Below are 19,404 nucleotides of genomic sequence, written 5' to 3'. Positions count from 1 at the left end.
ATATTTTCCATTTCCACTCTTCAAATGATTGCATTAGCTTTCGGAGGAAGTTCACATTACTTCAAAAAATACTGTCTGTGGTCCACATTACAATGTAAAAGATGTTTGTCAAATATTCTTATAAATGCCAACCATTCACCTGTAGCGGACTGATGTGTAAGGCACAGTCAAGTAAAAGAAAACAGTATTCACAATAGCTTCCAAACTCTTACTTTTTATAAAACTCCCCATGTTCACACATCCACAATCACACAGGCACCCAAATCCACACACCCTGTTGCCGCTGTAGTAATTCTGCACAGGCTATAGATAGATTTTTGGGTACTGAAGGCATCCTACATATAACACTAGAATGAAGTTAACACTACTACCAAAACCTACCACTAGCACAGAACTGAGCAAATTAGTAATGGCCCCAGTAAAAGAAAGGGTCCAATAATAGATATGAAATATTTATGTCTCTCACATAAAATGTCAAAAGACATTTAATGTCAGCATTATGTAGTATCAGTAAAGTCTCCACTATAAATGTAATTAAGAGAATTTTTAACATTAAATCATAAAAACCAGGCCACATTGGGTCAGTTGCAATCTTGTTAAACATAACTTATTTATGATTAATGTGTTTATTTCAATCATATATTTTCATAATACAAATTTAGAACTGAAGCCTGTGTGGGTACTGGCTGCTTCGTAGGCCAAACATAGCAGACAGGTATGCGAACAGATGTCTCTTATCCGGATGTTTCCGAATAGCACCATTGACCAGTTTATCAACCAACTTCTGGTCAGTCTTCCTCTGTTCTGATGGTTTGTATTGCTGAAACATAAAAAGGATGATGATTAGCTACTGGCATCTTTTAAACATTTATTGTCCTTTCAATGGTAGTGTACACTGAACACTTTGCTATTTTAACATGCAACATCTTTAGACAAACTCCTGTATTGCAAACTGATATTTTTGTAAGATACTTTACTTACATAATTTAAAATATGGCCAAACAGTCTTCACATTCTGATTAATGTATATTCGGATGTACCGAAACCGTGGTCAATGATTTCAATAAATCTTTATTCTGCAACTGTTTAGCTGTTATATACCGTGGAATTGTTTTTATCCCTTTAGTGACTGTCGTTTATCCTCAGGAGATTATGTATACAACAGAAACATTGTTCTAACATTCAACCAATATTGAGACACAAAATACTTAAAATTATCCCTTGTAATGCTCGCCAGTAAACAAGCTCAATATCACCACCTAGATATTATGGCCTGTGCATTCCCAGAGGAGAATTAAAACGGTATTAAATGCTTTGTTTCCAAACTGAAGGTATAGCTGGGATACATCAACTTAGTACAGAACCACTCTCACACCAACAATTTGGCCTCTAGGTATCCATTAAAGCAATAGTGCAACACCCCCCCCCCCCCCCCTCAAACAACTATGTGGTGTGTGAAGAAAGTGGGTAACAGAACACTTAAGTGGAACTTTATCACTGGTGTGCTAGAAAATTTTAACACAACAGTGTTGTTGTAGCCATGTACCAAGACACTAATCAGTAGTGAGGTATGTCAAGTTACGTTTCAGGCCAGTATTGTGTATGCATGTCTGACACATCCCGTAACTATAAATGGTACTGAGAGGTGTGCAGTATTGGCTTTGAGCTGCCAACCTAAGTTCAAGACATAATGCAACATTTTGGTAATGGGTTCACCTTTCAAGATAAAACAACTGTACATAGCATTCATTTCATAAACACATTCCTCCAAATGGTAGGAACTGACCAAAGGTATATGCTGACATTAACACAACAAAAACTGCTCTAGACCTGTTAAAATTAGCAAACGCATCATCACAGAAACAATCTTCACACAATCTCATGAAGACGATCTAAGAGTAGGGCAGACTAGAGTGGCAAACATGTCTCAACACCTTGTGGACACATGGCAGGTAGGAAGCAAATTCTTATAACGTAAAGAAATGAAAGTTTTCAGCAACCAATTTTAATCCCACTGATTTGCATTCCCGAACAGACTAATTATTTTGTCTGTTTTATTTTTTATTTGAAACTAGTTAGTATTATGTTTCATAATGATTATTCTTTAATTCATCACTCTCCTTGTACCTGAGTTCTAACATGTCCAGAGAGACACAGGGATATACAGCTTTTTGAGCAGTTTACAAAGCACACCACACAGATTAAAACAGTGCATTTGGACGAAAGAATTTGGTGTTTGATCAAGTAATTAAGTAATTAATTTGGTAAATGTAATACTTTTGTGTCTGATCAGTTTAGAATAATAGAGAACAACATATGGAAGATTATTACCTGACACATAAAAATGCAAAAAAACTTGTTGAGAGAATAACAAATGCTAACTACATAGGAACTATGATACTCACAGGCTTCTTAGTAGCAAAAAGGTCACCTTCTTCTTTCTTTGCTCTTTTCTGTCGGTTACGCTTGAAGTATTCATCGTTTATATGTTCAGGCAACTGCACACCAGAAAAGTCAAGCTTTGTGCTGGTAGCAATAACATAGTTCTGGCTTACTCGTCTCAACGGACAGCCATTAATTTTAAAAGGCCCTGAAATTTTCACACATGTATCTTAAATGTTATTTGGCATAAAAATCTAATAAAAACAACAACTTTAAGTTAGAATGCCTATTATTACACAAGTTCAATAGTCACTTAAGTATTTCAAAAACCACCAATAATTTGTTTCACTGGACATTGCAGTTCACAGCATCGTTAACATGGCTGCCCGTCTTTACCACACTTTTAAGTGGGCAAGATGTGAAGAACTGAAAACTTTTTGTAATTATGGGGTTCCACAAAACCTCAATTTTATCACAAACCAATATTTCAATGCTCAAATACTTTTAACATATAAAGGATGTTTAGTGGCATAATTTACCATTGACAAGCAGCAGGCCACTCTTCAAGACCTTCAACAACACCACACGTTTTCCCTTGTGAGGCCCAGCCAAAAGAATGCAAATGGTCCCTGGTGTTAGGGATTTGCGTGTATAGCGCTTATGCTGCTTGAACAGTTTTTTGCTTGGTCGCTTCTTAATCCTGCAAATCGAGAGGATAAAAATCAATTAGAAAGGCCCTTTAAAACTAAAAGGTTTTTTCCTACGTTTTTGTGGTCTCAGTGGTAGTGACGAACATATAATATCATGGAAATTCAAACGCAATGTATACATCATTGATTTACACTATCAACATAATTCAAAAGCATTTTAAGACATCTGTAAAAAATAAACAGTTACAGCAAATCATCACAATATTTTAATGTTACCTGTCTGCTGTTGGGTAGAAATTCCTCCTCTTCTTGATTAACACAATACGCTTACCACCATTCTTCTCACCACCTATCGGCTTCTCAACATGCGTTGGCTTCTTGGGTTTAACCTGAAATGCGAAGTAATCATGATAAAAGGAATGGAAGTTTAAGCCCATATGAAAAATGTGACTTATGACCTACAGATCATACTTACTACCCATCTCAATTATGTTTGTTTATTTTCTAGTAATAAAATACATATTTTGTTAAGTGTTTTGAATAAAGATCTGCAAATTAGTTTTTTGTTTTAGGCCGTAAATTATTCCGTGGGATTTGTTGTTACCAAATTTATTCAGAAACAATTTGTGCTAAATATTCAAATAATATTTGGATGTTTGGTTAACAACCCTCATCTTCATTTATCCATATAAATATAATATTATTGGTGCACTATTAAAAAACTGAATTCCTTTTAGAGCACAAAAGTACCACTTTCGAATCTGAAGTCTGCATCCACACATTATGCATAAAACAGTTTTAAACAAAACAATCATGTATAGGCCTGGCTTGGTGATTTGAGTTGAATTTCTGCTGGAACATGCATCACTCTTCACACTACCCTCCCCCATTTCTGAATACTCCATTACAACAGCTGTGACCTGTGCTTTTATATCATTTCTTTACAAAACACTGCTAAACAAGTAAGCTTTCAGCTACATACACACACACACACACACACACACACACACACACACACACACACCTCCCATACGACCACTGTCTGGTTGCCAAGGCCAGACTTCACATTATTCCTTCCTGGATTTTCCATAGTTTGATTCCTCTAGGAAAGAAAGAGAATTCAGAGTCTGCAGTATTTTCTCTGGTGTAAACATAAAGACAATGTTTCGTCTGCAATAAATTGCACCAGTTCTTGAGAAATATCACAAAAAAGGAAAGAATGCTTTGGTCAGTAACATTTGGTCCTGAACTCGAGTCATCGAAGTAATAGTTTAATGGCTGGAAATTTGTTCTTTCCAGTCAAATGTGTCACTTAAGCGCACTCTTTTCCAAACCGTTACACTGTCACTTTCTGATTCCCCAGAGTCAGAGGAATTGCTGATTGTAATTCTGGCTCTGCCCTCTGATGTAAAGGGCCGAGGACTACAGCTTCGAGATTCTGTTGAAGACTCATCACTGCTAGCAACGTCAGATATTTCACACTCATTGTCGCTCTTAGGGAGCATATCCAGCATCTCTATCTGTGCAACCACGGTGATGTGACATTTCTCACGTAGAAAATAAGAAAACTGACGAACACACAGAAATCTGAGTCGAATTCTGCAAAGAGGGAAAACAGCAACAAACACATATGTACTCTCGAACTATACAGTCAGACCACTGAACATCTACTGGAACAGCAGGGCAGAAAAACCACTCCGCGTGTTTACACATCTGAAGCGCTCAGGCAGCGCTGACTCAGCGCGCCTAAACTCGTCCCTAGCAGTGGAAAGGGCGGTGGCACAGCTAGCGTCAATACGTCCTTAGCGCTGTATGGAAGACCCAAGGAGCCATGCTTATACATGTCAGGTGCATCAGAGGAATGGCGAGGCATGCTGTGTTAACAGGTCCCAGCACTCAATGGGTTAATTATTAGTATGTATGTGAAGCAGACCTTTCCAAAAGAAAACTGTTGCCATTCATTATGAAAAAAGAAAAACTAAAATTACAAGGAAGTGCCGAGAAAAGTATGTTTTACTTCTTCTGCAGACACACAGCATCACTAACATATTTGGACTGAAGAGAAAAACAAATGTATTTCACACTAACAAAATTAAATAAATGTGAAATAGTTTCACCTGGGCAACCAAACATATCACTTATGAATGAGATTTATTTGTAAGATGTCCCACGTGTGAGGACTTCCACACCGTCACCATGAGTTTAGTTCCGACCGCTTGTCTTAACACGACCGAACACATTCCCTACAGCCTGAAGGGATTCTATTTGCAGCTCTTACTGACTCACTACAATCATACACAAAACATTGATGTATGCTATACAAAAGTGTCTGTAGATAATTTTGGCCCACCCCCTGGAGTTGTGCCAAATATAATTGTATGGTTTTCTGGAACCATAGTTTTCTCCAGATAAATCACACGACTACTGTCCCCTATAACTCTTTACATGGCAATACAGCTTCACTCCACAGAAAATGAAGAATAAGAAAGTACATTACATAAGAGTTCTCACTATTAAATTTTCTACTGCCGTTGGGCAGTACATTCATACCTGTATGTAAAGCAGAATGAGTAGATGGAACAAAGCAAAAACAAACACACAGAAGTAGTAGATTGAGACGACAGACTAACCAGTACTTGACAGCAACACTGCAGGATGAGACTAAAGCAGCAACCTTGAGCAGTATCATTTGTGACGGCAACTTAAGTTCCATTACTTTTACCATAGGTTACCTACGGACACCAACTGGTTTTGTACCTTCTTTTATTGGACATCTAACATGAACAAGTGAAATGAGTTTTTTCTGACTGTTTTAGCTGATTGTGATTTCAATCACACACTTTGCAACAGCTTATATTTTTTATGAATCTTATCACGCTTGCTGCTGGTAACTAAGCTGACACAAATAATTGTTTCAAGCTGCTCTTTTGTAACAGGAACTGTCTGTTGCAACTTTCTCATAGGAAATTTTCTGTTGTGCCCTGAATCTTCAGAGATGATACACCAACTTTAGAAAAATGACCAAACTTCTGTAATTTCATTCTCAGGAGAGAATATAGAATTCTGTTTCTCTTTGATTCTGAGGGATTTTGGTGTCATCTCACACACACAATGAGCATAAAGAATGTCCTCAGCTGTGTGCAACATGTTCCATTTCTAGGACAAAATCTAAAGGAAGTGTCCCAAAATATTTTCTTATCTTTGCTTCGTTTAACTGGTATGTATCTTAAATTCTTCCAAATACGAGGGGGGGGGGGGGGGTTTGAAAAGTTCTAAATCACGAAAGGTCAGTGCTAGCGCAACGAGTTGCTCATGTGATATTCATTGGACTGTTGCCTGTGAACACGTGCCACGTCAGTGCTCTTGGAAGAGAGCTGTAGCGATGACGTGGCTCTGTTGTTGTCCCCGCGTAGTGATATGCGAAGATTGGGGGGGGGGGGGGGGGGGGGATTCGAGTAGTGATTAAGTACTTCGTAAAGAAAGGTATGAAAGCAAAGGACATTCATGGCGATTTCCATAACACATCGGGGAACTCTCCTCCTCCATATTCAACTGTTGCCAAGTGGACAAATGAATTTAAATTTGGTCATGAGAGCTTAGATGATCTGCGCAGCAGTTGGCTAAGGTGTGTCACTATTCCAGAAATCATTTTTTAAGCGTGCAAAATGGTCATGGAGAATCGCCGATTGGATGTGTATGACATTGCTCAGGGTGTATGACATTTCAAAAGATATGCGAAAAAAGGCCAGGTTTATCAAGGAAGAAAGTCATCTTCCATCAAGACAACGCACACATGTGCCATCACCATCGCAAAATTACACGAACTAAGATATGAATTGTTCCCACACCAGCCTTGTTCACCTGATATGGCTCCGACAGACTTTCATACCTTCCCAAAACTGAAATGAAGGATTGATAGTCTGAGTTGACAACTGTTTTGCAGGCCTGGAGCAACTCATTTTCAAGATGGAATCAAGACACTGCAACATCGTTGGATCAAGTGCATTAATCTACAAGCAGACTACATTGGAAAATAAAAGTTTCAGTAATGTAAGAACTTTTTTCTATTCCATTCCGAGAACTTTTCAAACCACCTTTGTATATTGCAATACAAAGATTTATCACAATGCATTTCTTCTGTGGTTGATGGAAAATCCTGAACATATCGGCTTCAGTAATGTTTACATACAGAATAATCCATTAATTTGTCAAATAACTCATTTGACAACTCTTCATGCTACTATATCCTGTGCTACCTGTTTTATCTCTGCATAGCTTCTTAAATGCACCTCCATTTGAACCTGCTCACCATATTCAAACCTTCGCCTTTCTCTCCAATTTTTAGTTGCCACACTGCCCTCCATTAACAAACTAACAATTCCCTGATGCATAAGGCGTGTCCTACCAACCAATCCCTCCTTTAGTCAAGCTGTGCCATAAATTTCATTTCCCCAATCGTCTTTGTCCAACCCTTGATTACTAAACCCTTGTAATATTTACAATAGCAGTTGGTACCAATTCACAGATCCCGACAAACTTGTCTTGTCAGTATAGGGTTTAAAACAGGACACTTAGTACTTATTTTGTGTGTCATACTCTGGAGCTTATTATTGTAATTAACCAGTACACAAACTATAAATTATTACTTCTTTTTAAGAAAATATGGAGTAGTAAATTTACAATGGTTTAGTAACAATTTAACATTTCACCCCTTCAGTGTTCCAAGGTTAAAGAACATAGCACATATTCTTAAAGTATTTTGTTTCTTACCAACAGAAATTATTTTGTGATTTAGTAAGCACTCTAACAAAATGTCCAGTTATGTATTTATATACATACAACAGTGCTTAGCCTTTCTTCCAGCTTTCAAACTTTAGCACTGCCAATGTTTTTTATAACCTGAGGAAATGGTTCAGATGCCTCCGAGCACTATGGGACTTAACACCTGAGGCCATCAGTCCCCTAGAAAATTGAACTACTTAAACCTAACTAACCTAAGGACAAAACACACACACACACACACACACACAAACAACTGATACACTGAATACAGTACAATGCCCTCAAATATAGCTACCAACTTCCCTTCATTTGAACCAATACCCAAGTTCAGTTTTCTGAATGTACTGGTTGTTAGTTCACGACTATCCAGATTAAGACACCAAAACAGTGAAAACCGAGTAATTTATTTGCATCTTTCTGAAAATTTTTTGAAGTTTTAAGTTCACGACTAGTCTGAGGCCATCAGTCCCCTAGAAAATTGAACTACTTAAACCTAACTAACCTAAGGACAACACACACACACACACACACACACACACACACACACACACACAACTGATACACTGAATACAGTACAATGCCCTCAAATATAGCTACCAACTTCCCTTCATTTGAACCAATACCCAAGTTCAGTTTTCTGAATGTACTGGTTGTTAGTTCACGACTATCCAGATTAAGACACCAAAACAGTGAAAACCGAGTAATTTATTTGCATCTTTCTGAAAATTTTTTGAAGTTTTAAGTTCACGACTAGTCTGAGGCCATCAGTCCCCTAGAAAATTGAACTACTTAAACCTAACTAACCTAAGGACAACACACACACACACACACACACACACACACACACAACTGATACACTGAATACAGTACAATGCCCTCAAATATAGCTACCAACTTCCCTTCATTTGAACCAATACCCAAGTTCAGTTTTCTGAATGTACTGGTTGTTAGTTCACGACTATCCAGATTAAGACACCAAAACAGTGAAAACCGAGTAATTTATTTGCATCTTTCTGAAAATTTTTTGAAGTTTTAAGTTCACGACTAGTCTGCGGTAGTAAACTCCATCATTACCATTCTATCATTTTGTGGCATGCTAGGTCAGTACATGGCAGCCGTAAGGTTGACAAACAGGAACCGATTTCAAACTCCATTTTATGTAACCACTGATATCAAGAAAATGAAAATGTTTCATCATGCTGGTTCTTTACACTATAGGCACTGCTTGCTTTGAGCATAACCATGTTGTAAATACAGCAGAGTAATTTCAATTGACACATTAAAAAGAGCACATGATGCACAGCTATGTAGCAAATCCTGATACGTATCTCTGAACGACTGTGGAATGTAAAATGGTAATGGAAGCCAGACAACCATCAACAGCCAAAATAATCTTTTACACGAAGCAGCCAGGGGCAACATATATATAAAACCTACACTGAAACCCCACTTTTACACTTTTCACGGGACTTTAAAAAAATGGTGAAAAATATCGAAAATGTGAGAAATGACGTTTAAAGCTGTGAAAATTACATTTATTATTTGCTCCCTTGTATTTTTGCACTTTATGTATGTGCCCATAATAGGCATCAAAATACTCATGTCAGGGACTTGTTTATTATCTAGTAAAGGTTTATCATCTAATAAAAACTACTGATGTAATGGGAATTGATGAGTGGGAAGCAGAAACGTATGACTCAATTTCATACGTCAGTATCGATGTTTTTGGAATGCCTGTAACTCTAATTCATTATTTAAATAATAAAACACTGCAGCAGTTACATATTTTTCGTGCTTCGCACACTGCATTTCGAGATTTTTTCTCAATATCAAATGAAAATATTTACATAAGTATTGTGTGTGTTGCACTCATGTTGTCCCGCGTCTCAAACTGTAGTCTGATTTTTGAAGTTATCAAGTACTGTGCTTCCTCATTTATTCAGAAAACTGCACACACACACATGCGAGCACAAAATATCACACTTTTTTGTATCATCACAAAAAATACATACGTCAATATTGCACTTAATGACAAGAATAAATCCTTGAAACAAGTTTTGCTCAGCATGAGACTATACATAATTCATGCTGTGTTTAAACACAAAACATCTGAGCAACACAAACTGAATGAAGGTGTCAACTACCACAAAAAGTGGCCCAAAGACGAAACACGGTACGTTAGAAGTGTGATGATAATTACAACAATCACAAAACTGCACATGTGCTGTAGAGACAGTTTGGAAATGATTCTGATTGGTCATGATACCTTTATTCATACAAACCTAGTTACTTTATCAGCCACCATGCAGAGCAGTTTGGCAGCAGCAGGAGATACAGCACAAATTGTTCCAACTTTTACACGTTTACTGGTTTAAATCCACTAACTAGAGCACCCTGGTGGCAAGAAACTTAGCCACAATGTTTGTAAACACTACTTGATGGCAAACATCATACCAGCATCATTTTACATCAGTTTCTTTCCACAAACATTTTTTCATAAAGCGTACATCATGGGAAAATTATAGATATGTCGACACAAAATCAGGTATGAATTAACATTGTGGACGAAGAAATTTGACAGGGGTGATAAAAAAATGTTCTAAATAGCAGGAAAACATTAATTCTGGGAACGTTAAAGTGGGGTTATGCTGTAATTTCACCACCATCCGTTACGCACTGACTCTTCAACCAACTGTTCTCCAAAACATAACACTTTCAAATCTCCACAAACTACACCAAAATTCCTGCTAAATTACTGTTTTCATTACAAACTGAAACACTTAACTAGTTTATATGCCACAAGGCCACATCTGTGCTCTATATGCTTATGTTAAATGTGTTAATTGGCCATGTGGACTTCATCCTAGCTAAATCATCTTGGAGTTTCTCTCACAACTTACTACTTCTGTGTCTCCCTTTCACCCCATCTACTTTTCCAGTGAACAGTATTGTAGGTAGTTCATTCTCAGACCTTAGTGCTACGTGACCAGCACCGCTCAGCCCTATCTTCTTTAGTACTTTAACATTATTGTCGCTGTTTGTACAACTTCCGTATTTCTATTGTTTTCCTCTGCTGCTAGCTGGACATTTAATTCTATATCCATTCTGTTGTCTTTTTACTTAAGAATTAAGTCACATCCACATTGTCACTGGAAACATTGTTTCCTGCAGTGTTTTGCATCTGCTTCTGACAGACTGTTTCTATCCACACGGTCAGCAAACATATCTCAGTGTATTCACACTGTCCGCAACACTGTGTCTTGTACCATTTTTGTATTATCTGCCACACCACGTCTAGGGTAGGGACAAGGATACTTTAGTCTGTACTGTTGCATTATTAATACTCAAAGGTTCACACACACACACACACACACACACACACACACACACACACACACACACACACACACACAAAACGAAAGGTGACATCATTTGGTTCTTTGTTTATTTATCACGACTTTTGGCTTGATGGCCATCACTCAGCGTTTTGGAGTTTTACAAAGAAGGTTGTGTTTATAAAAGAATTTCATAATTCATTTTAAAACTACATTATTATTTTGATAGAGGAGAGTTTGTATAATAGTTTCCAATGCTTGATAACATCAAATTAGTTGTATGAAATTGACTTTAGTCACTCCGTGCCAAATCAACACAGGTGGCGAACTGATCCTCTTGATTTTTGTAACATTTGGTGTTTTCATTGCACATGACAAGAGAATGAAATCTACCCAATTACAGAATTTTAGCCCAAGTAAGACAAGAATAACGGCCACAAACTTCTAAAGGTAGGCGGAAAGTACGACAAACACTGCCGACAAAAATTGCTGTAGCTTCTGTTCTAACGAAGATAGAACAGTGAACCAGGTAATTTTGGGAAGGTCTGGAAAAATACTCTTCATGTTATACAATACAACATAGTACAAAATGAAGTTGGGATGACAATAGGATTAGGAGATATAAATTGATATGCACAGAATGTGTCACATTAATGCAAAATAAATTACATTCAGACTCCAACAATAAGACAGAAATCACTGAAAAATCTGTTTATTGTTAAACAAGTGGTTATAACAATGCACTATTTAGTAACCATTAAAGGAGACCAATATCAAGATATCAATTATCGGCTGGCAGTGTGGTTGCTACACGTAAACAGATAGTTGTTGCAAGACATGTATGTTGAAATTATACAAATCTGCCTTGAAGATGGAGTTTAAGAAGACCATGTATTAGTTGGTTGGTTAATGCGGATGAGGGTGACCAAACAGCACGGTCATCGGTCCCATCGGGTTAGGAAAGGATGGGGAAGGAAGTTGGCCAAGCCCTTTCAAAGGAACCATCCCAGCATTTACCTGAAACACTTTAGAGAAATCACGGAAAACCTATATCAGGATGGCCAGACACTGGTTTGAACAGACGTCCTCCCAAATGAGAGTCCAGTGTGTTAACCACTGTGTCACCTTGCTTGAAAAGATCATGTATTGCTGTAATAAATTCAGTGAAGATGAACACAAAAGATACACAAAAAGCAATGCAAAGTGTATATGTGGATGGTTGATAATGATTGATGTCAAAGACAGACTACAAAATATGTGATAAATGTAGAAAAAAACTAACTTAGGGACAAGGGTCTGTGGCTGACCCAACAACACAACACTGAAACCAGTGAAAACCACAAACCTGCATAGATTTGCAGATACCGTATTTACTCGAATCTAAGCCGCACTTTTTTCCGGTTTTTGTAATCCAAAAAACCGCCTGCGGCTTAGAATCGAATGCAAAGCAAGCGGAAGTTCTAAAAAATGTTGGTGGGTGCCGCCACAACTAACTTCTGCCATCGAATGTGTGTAGCGCTACACAGGCATGCTTTGTAGGCACAGAGATAAATACTGGCACCAAATCCTCTGCGTCAGTATATAATAAATAAAAAAAAAAAGGTGGAAGACGAGCTTTTTTCTCTGCCCAGAGTTTCGACCACTGCATTTTCATACATTATCCAACGAAGTAAATACAAATTGCGTATCTTTCATCTTTGAATGAAGCAGCATTTCAATGTACTACAAAAATCCGACTGGCAAGACTGTTTGGGATGTTTGTCAATACGGCCAACTCTACGTTCTGAATTTTTTCCTACCTGTGAGAAGAGATGGTTGCTAATAGGAACTTTTATGAATTGTGAATTACATGCAGTATTCTCTTCACCGTAAGAATAATACGAATATAAACATTTTGCCATGTATCGTTTCGCGTTTGCTGCTATCTCATTTAAATCCTGTCTGCCTAATAAACTACGAAACCAGAGTGAGACAACAGCAAACGCGGAAGAATATACATGTCATGTTTATATTCGTATTTTTCTTATGCCTAATAGTGATACAGTCAGAAATGAAGCACAGCAATTGACTAGATTTTTAAATCTAAGATGACTAATTTCTGTGCGGAATGTAATGTACTCAAGAGGCGCCTGCAAAGATTTTCAAACAGAGAAAATTTTTCGCTAAACTCTCGTTCAGAACATCATCTATCATACGCAGTCTATTATTTGGTTCTTGTTGATCATTATCAAAGAAAGCTGCAGTGTAAGTAACAACAAATGGCAGTCTCTTGCCATTGTTTTGCTAATGAGACGATTCCTCTCTCTCTCTTTAAGCGGCGGTAGCGCGCACGAAAGCAAGCCATGCCACGAGCGACGACAGGCCGTAAACACGCACTATCAGAATGCGACAAACAATGCATGACAGTTCATTAATGAATTTTCAGCTTAGAGTGACGTAAACACCAACAACAAAGAAAACGGAACTTATCAGATCAAAGAAAAATAAGCAATGAATTCAAACCAGACGAAGCAAGTGAAAAAGGAAGGGTACCCGCATAAATACGGACGGAGCACCTGACACATAGCAATGGCTACCTGGTAAAGCTTAACTGCTAAGCTTACGACTCGAACCAAACTGCTGTACAGTCATTCATTCGACCTAAATTGTGTCTCTTATTACAATGGACCAACTTTGTTTCGATTTGGAGATGCGGCCTAAAACTTTTCTCTCCCCTTGAATTTTGAGTCTCAAATTTCAGGCGCAGCTTAGATTCGGGAAAATTTTTTTCCCTTGATTTCGAGTCTCATTTTTCATGTGCGGCTTAGGTTCAAGTGCGGCTTAGATTCGAGTAAATACGGTACAACTGGGTCTGTAGCCCCAATAATTGCTTTAGATGCATTAAATGATTGTTCCGTATCTCTTGGTGAGACCCCAATGAAAAAGAGGGGTTGGAGGGAAGCGGGCAGTGAGTGAGTGTGTGAAAGGGTGGGGGAGCACACATGCATGTGCAGCATTCACCAAAGCATTCACCAACATATGGAGCTCAAGTTGGAAGTTTCCAGATTGAAAGAGTTTACAAGTAATGCAGACTTAAATTAACACCTATAAACACTGTCTAGCTCAGGCAATTTGCAATCCTGCATAGTGAAAATGCTGGATGTCCATGTGTGAAAACTGCCCAGGTACACATTCTATCATGACAACTGCAAGAGTTGCTTTATGAAAATGGTTTTGATGAAATAAACTGTAAATGCGTACAGATATAGCAAATATCCAAACATGTGTATCATCTGTGGATGACTTCTTGGAAAACACAAGTTAAAAAAGCTCCTGTTGCATTCCTTCAGTCACTCAACCACCTGAATTTCTATATCCGGAAGAGAGGCTTCATGACAATGAAGACACTGTAATATCCGATGCTGCAGAATTATGCATTTGCCCTGCAAGATGAGCCACAGGTGTTACTTTCGAACTATGCTCAGGTCACCATTCATCCATTCGTTGTTTATTATAGTCATTAAAAATACTACACAATTTATCACATTTCCTTTGTTATATCAGAATGCCTTAAACATGATACAATGTGAGTGTTCATCTTTTTCAGTGTCACTTGGTTAGCTTCATGAGATCCCATTTCCATAGACCTCTCCATGTACTACTACTTAGATGGTGCTGCAGCCCAGCATAATAATCGCAAGAATTTTGCCAACATAACTTTTCATCAGGCTGATTTCAATGTCTCTGCAGAGCGGCATTTCTTTGCACCATTACATGGTGAAGGATCATGTGATGGTACTGCTGTTTTAATCAAAATACTTGGTGCCCATGTCAGTCTGCAATGCATCTACAGCTCTTCACATAAGAACAATTTGCACGAATTCACACATCGCAAATACCCCGAAGTCACATTGTGTTGTTTCCACTGGACATCACAATACCCTCATACCTTGGTGGTATCAGTGTTTGCTGCATGTACGTACGAAGGCCACTGGTGGTTTGGGAATGTTTTGAATGATAATGAAGATACCAATAATGATTCAATTAGCTTCCTAAATCCCCATGGGTCTTCACCTTCATATGTATGTGCTGAGAAACCTGACATCATCTAACTTTGGACAAGGACATTCTTACAAATGTTGACGTGAAAACTTTTTTTTTTTTTAAATTAAGTTTTCCAGTGCTTTGTGCCACTGTTTGAATTTGAATACAATTTTCCATTAATGCAATACATCGCTGTACATATTAATTTGTGTGTCCTAATCCCATTGTAATCTCAACATTTTTTACTGTGTTGTATAGTGTAACATGAAGAAGCAAATAAATTGTTTTTCCATCAGTGCCGAAGGTAACATGTTTTAAGAGATCCAAGAGCAAAGGTGAAGTTGACAAAACTGCATTCATTAAAAACCCTGTCGAGATCTTTTCAAAGTAGCCTGGTTCACCATTATATCTTTATGAGAACAAAAGTCACAGACATTTGTCAGCATTGTTTGTCAAATTTTCCACACATTTTTAGAACTTCAAGTGGCCATTACTCTTTTCTTACTTGCGCTAAAATTCTGCAATTTGGTAATTTTCATTCTCTTGTCATGAGCAATGAACACACTAAACTTTATGAAAATCAAACAGGGTCAAGTTAGCACCTGTGTTGATTTGACATGGAATGACTTGTCAATTTTAATATAGTCAATGTTTGAGAGTGAAAACATAACACAAGAACTGATGGGAAAAACTTGTTACATATGGGAATCTAGTACGAAAAAGCTTTAGTTTCTGTTATTTCACCACAATATCAACTAATGACACTGAATTTCTGGCAAATATGGTATCACAACTTCTTTAAAAACGACAAATGTTGTTAGTCTTAGTGTTTTGGTAGAGGGAGTCATTCCAGTGCCATGAGTATTTATCACATTTCAAATCAAACTACAACAAAGGACCTTATTTTCTTTTCTACACAGTCAGTATTCTACCAAATGTAGCAGCAGTTCTCTGCAGATAGACTTGTTTTATAGGTATTCTTGCACTTCTTGCTTCATGTATTCCTCTGAAGCAGCTTTTTTTGCCTGGAAAAACTACACACAGCAAGGAAAAACAAAAACCTAACAACTCTATACAACAGACAACATAATGCACTATATAAACATACACTCGTGTCAAGGAGTGGTGACATTAGTAGCTGACCCGGAACACTTTCCTTCAATCTGCACCAACACTACCACACAATTTCAACATTAAGGAGACAGGAACATGTTTAAGCTCAATGTGCACACGGCTTAAGTACTTTAAGTAGTCAACTGCCTTAAAAGCGATGCCCCTTTAAAATCAAAGGTATCATTACGGATTTTTTTCCACTTATAACGGTTTTTTGTGGATGGTGTGTGTGTTGGGTTTTCAATGTATTTTGTGGTTGTCATGTTTACATAATGACGTCATAGTGGATGGTTGTTTCTGCCATATTTGTGACGTCATGGGCCAAAGCAGACATGTGGAATCTGACACTTCCATATTTTCCTATAGGTCAAACAAACAACCAATACCACACTATAAAGCTCAAAACTTTCACCATACCACACTTCACCCTACCACCAAAAAGACTCTAGAAATCAAAACTGCAATTGAACATTTCCCTTGACCTGTTATCCTTATGACATCTCCACATATAGCCGTCCCATGCCAGAAACACCTGAATTTAAGCAAACCTTATTTCCTCATGACACACTGAACACTTCATGACTGCATCCAACAGGCCGAATAGCTGAAGAAATTTTATTAGAGACAACGCACTGTCTCCCATCATCGCCGATAACCAAAAACTGTTGACCTTGTCAGTCATACCCATGCCTACCAAGGAAATAAAGCAATTTACCAAAATTCAGACACGAACAGAAAAAAACTACAACAGACATAACAAAACCAAAATCGTTAACCCACTGAAAAATATTCTGCTGAAAGCAGTCACCACCGATACCACACACGTGCAATGCTACCATGCAAGTGAGCCCCATATGCCACATAACACGCTACCCACAACACGCCACCAGAGAGAACCACCGACCGCAACAATACGCCACCTATAAACACACCACACATGCAAACTAAACCAAAAACATCACCACTAACACAGAACACACCACCAGAGAGCACCATCGACCACATCAAAATGACATCTACAAACACACCACTCTCACAAACTAAACTCTGCGCCATCACGACCCCACACCCCACAATAGCCTTGTCATGTGTCAAAGCCGACGGGTGGGACCGGACACTTCTGTCGACATAGTCTTTTCATCAATACATAACCCACTAAAAGCTATGTGGTGGATTCATTCTTTGTAGTTAATGTACAATTTGTGAACATTACATGTATTAAAATACTCACTAGATACGTGTCCACTATCTGATATACATTTTTCTGAACTTAGATTGCAGTTTCAGTTTCTATGAAGAAATGGCGTGAACACAAAATTATACTGCACTGCAAATCAATCTGATACCACAACTTTTACTTGCCATTCATGTTCACTGACTGTCACCTCGCAACCAAATTATAAGCTTTCAATGTAACCTCTGGCTATGCTACAGATCAGTGTCATCACAACAAAAACTAGAAGGGTGCACATAATCCTATTTTCTCAACCTTTTGTAAGTTTCGTATCATTCTAATTTTGTTCTGAAACAACTTAATAATGTAAATCATTACTGTATGAAAACTTTCTTCGGCAGCAAACCTCTCAAGGCACACACAATAGTGAACACTGATTGCATTACAACTAAAACTGAAATGTTACAAAAGTTAGTGAAAACACACAGATAAAGTCCATAAAACCATTTGGGTGGATGCTACAAACATTGATGTATATCACTGGCTGCCAAACATCGTTCAAAACTAATAATTCAAACTCTATGAAATACACAATTTTTTCCCTACACATCTGGACTCCTTGATACTCCTGTGATCTGTTAACATTGTGTAATATGTGCATGGGGGAGAAGTAGTGTCAACAGGAATAAAACAGGCTTGGCACTGCACTAGAACACATTTACATATGTACACCCCACAAAAAAGCTACATACATCCATACTGGTTAAACTAAAATTGTGGGCAACACGTCGGCAACAAACAGTACAAATCAACAATGACAGATCAACAACAGAATGACTTTATCCCAATCACTGCAATGAAAAACATTTTAAACTTGTTCCGCAACTGCCAGTTAAAACACGTGAACAACTTTCAGATTACATCAACCACATTCTATTTCGTTACCTTCTTCTCGTTCTTCTTTCCAACAAACTTGTAAAGAGCTTTCTTATGGTACATTCTCGCCCTGCTGAAGCGGTAAACGCCGTTTCCTAGGTCATAATTCCTGGGTTTCCCCCTCTTCTTCTCGTCTTTACTAGCAGTTGCAGCAGATTTCGCTGGTCGCGAAGGCTTCGCAGCCGACGATGGTGATTTGGGTTTGGTATCTGCCATTTGAACGGCGCTTCACTAAAACATGAAAATTGATATTCCTATGAATACTCAAACTTAATTTCCAATGTATGTATTCTACCATACCTAGTCTTTAACATAATACTGGCAAAGTCTTATAACCATAGCAAACACCAGCAGCGAGACAGCAGTTGCCTAGGTGACTCACGCAAACTACTCACTATATTCAAGGCAGTTACAGAAATCTCAGGCTGCGTACATATATTTAACAGAAACAGCTAGTTCAATTATTCACAAGGGGTATTCAAAATGGGCAACTACGGCTAATACACGGGCACCATGCTGCCTACGATCGGCTTTATAATATCTACTGATAGCAACCAATCACACGTAAAACTGCGGAATGCGTATAGTTTTACACATGTGGAACAATCACTTTCCCAAACAAAAATCTCTTAGACTACTTCAACTTCTGCTCACACCATAACCATGCTTGGAAGAAATATGGAGACGCTAATAAAAGTAGCGCGAAACTACTGCCAAGAAACCATAAATCACTCCTTGAGGATTACTGTTTAACACTTACAATAACTACCTGCACTCCAATAAACAAAGATTGCTTGGATTTCAATAACCTATTACTAATTGTAAGAAACTCACGCCGCAGCCACGAACAACAAGAACACTTGCGCCCTCTATCATCTACCTCCTGGCTACAAAGATCTTGTATGAAAGATATTACACATCTCGAATATTTTCGGCAATTACTTTAACACATTGATAAACCAAAAATATATGTTTTGAATTTTATCAGTTACGGATTACACTATTAACT

The 19,404-nt window shown here is 37.9% G+C and overlaps 1 protein-coding gene across 3 annotated transcripts; it reads right to left on the bottom strand.

The window, feature by feature from the left end:
* Positions 1–610: 610 nt before the first annotated feature.
* Positions 611–19,293, bottom strand: LOC124711680 (60S ribosomal protein L6). 3 transcript variants are annotated; one of them, XM_047241878.1, is made up of 6 exons: positions 19,230–19,293; positions 18,405–18,626; positions 3,309–3,421; positions 2,922–3,082; positions 2,406–2,590; positions 611–820 (listed from the first exon to the last, which is right to left on the bottom strand). In XM_047241878.1, exons 2-6 carry the CDS (start codon positions 18,609–18,611, stop codon positions 659–661), a joined length of 828 nt encoding a protein of 275 aa, XP_047097834.1. In that variant the 5' UTR covers positions 18,612–18,626; positions 19,230–19,293; the 3' UTR covers positions 611–658. The 3 variants fall into 3 exon arrangements, with proteins under 3 accessions (XP_047097834.1, XP_047097833.1, XP_047097835.1); XM_047241877.1 differs by having other exon boundaries at positions 19,156–19,291; XM_047241879.1 differs by having other exon boundaries at positions 19,165–19,275.
* Between the last annotated feature and the right edge of the window lie 111 nt (positions 19,294–19,404).

The sequence above is a fragment of the Schistocerca piceifrons genome, chromosome 8, assembly GCF_021461385.2.
Source record: "Schistocerca piceifrons isolate TAMUIC-IGC-003096 chromosome 8, iqSchPice1.1, whole genome shotgun sequence".
NCBI classification, from domain to species: Eukaryota; Metazoa; Arthropoda; class Insecta; order Orthoptera; family Acrididae; genus Schistocerca; species Schistocerca piceifrons.
The sequence above is the reverse complement of the archived record's forward strand: the minus strand, read 5'-3'. Positions and strand labels throughout refer to the sequence as shown.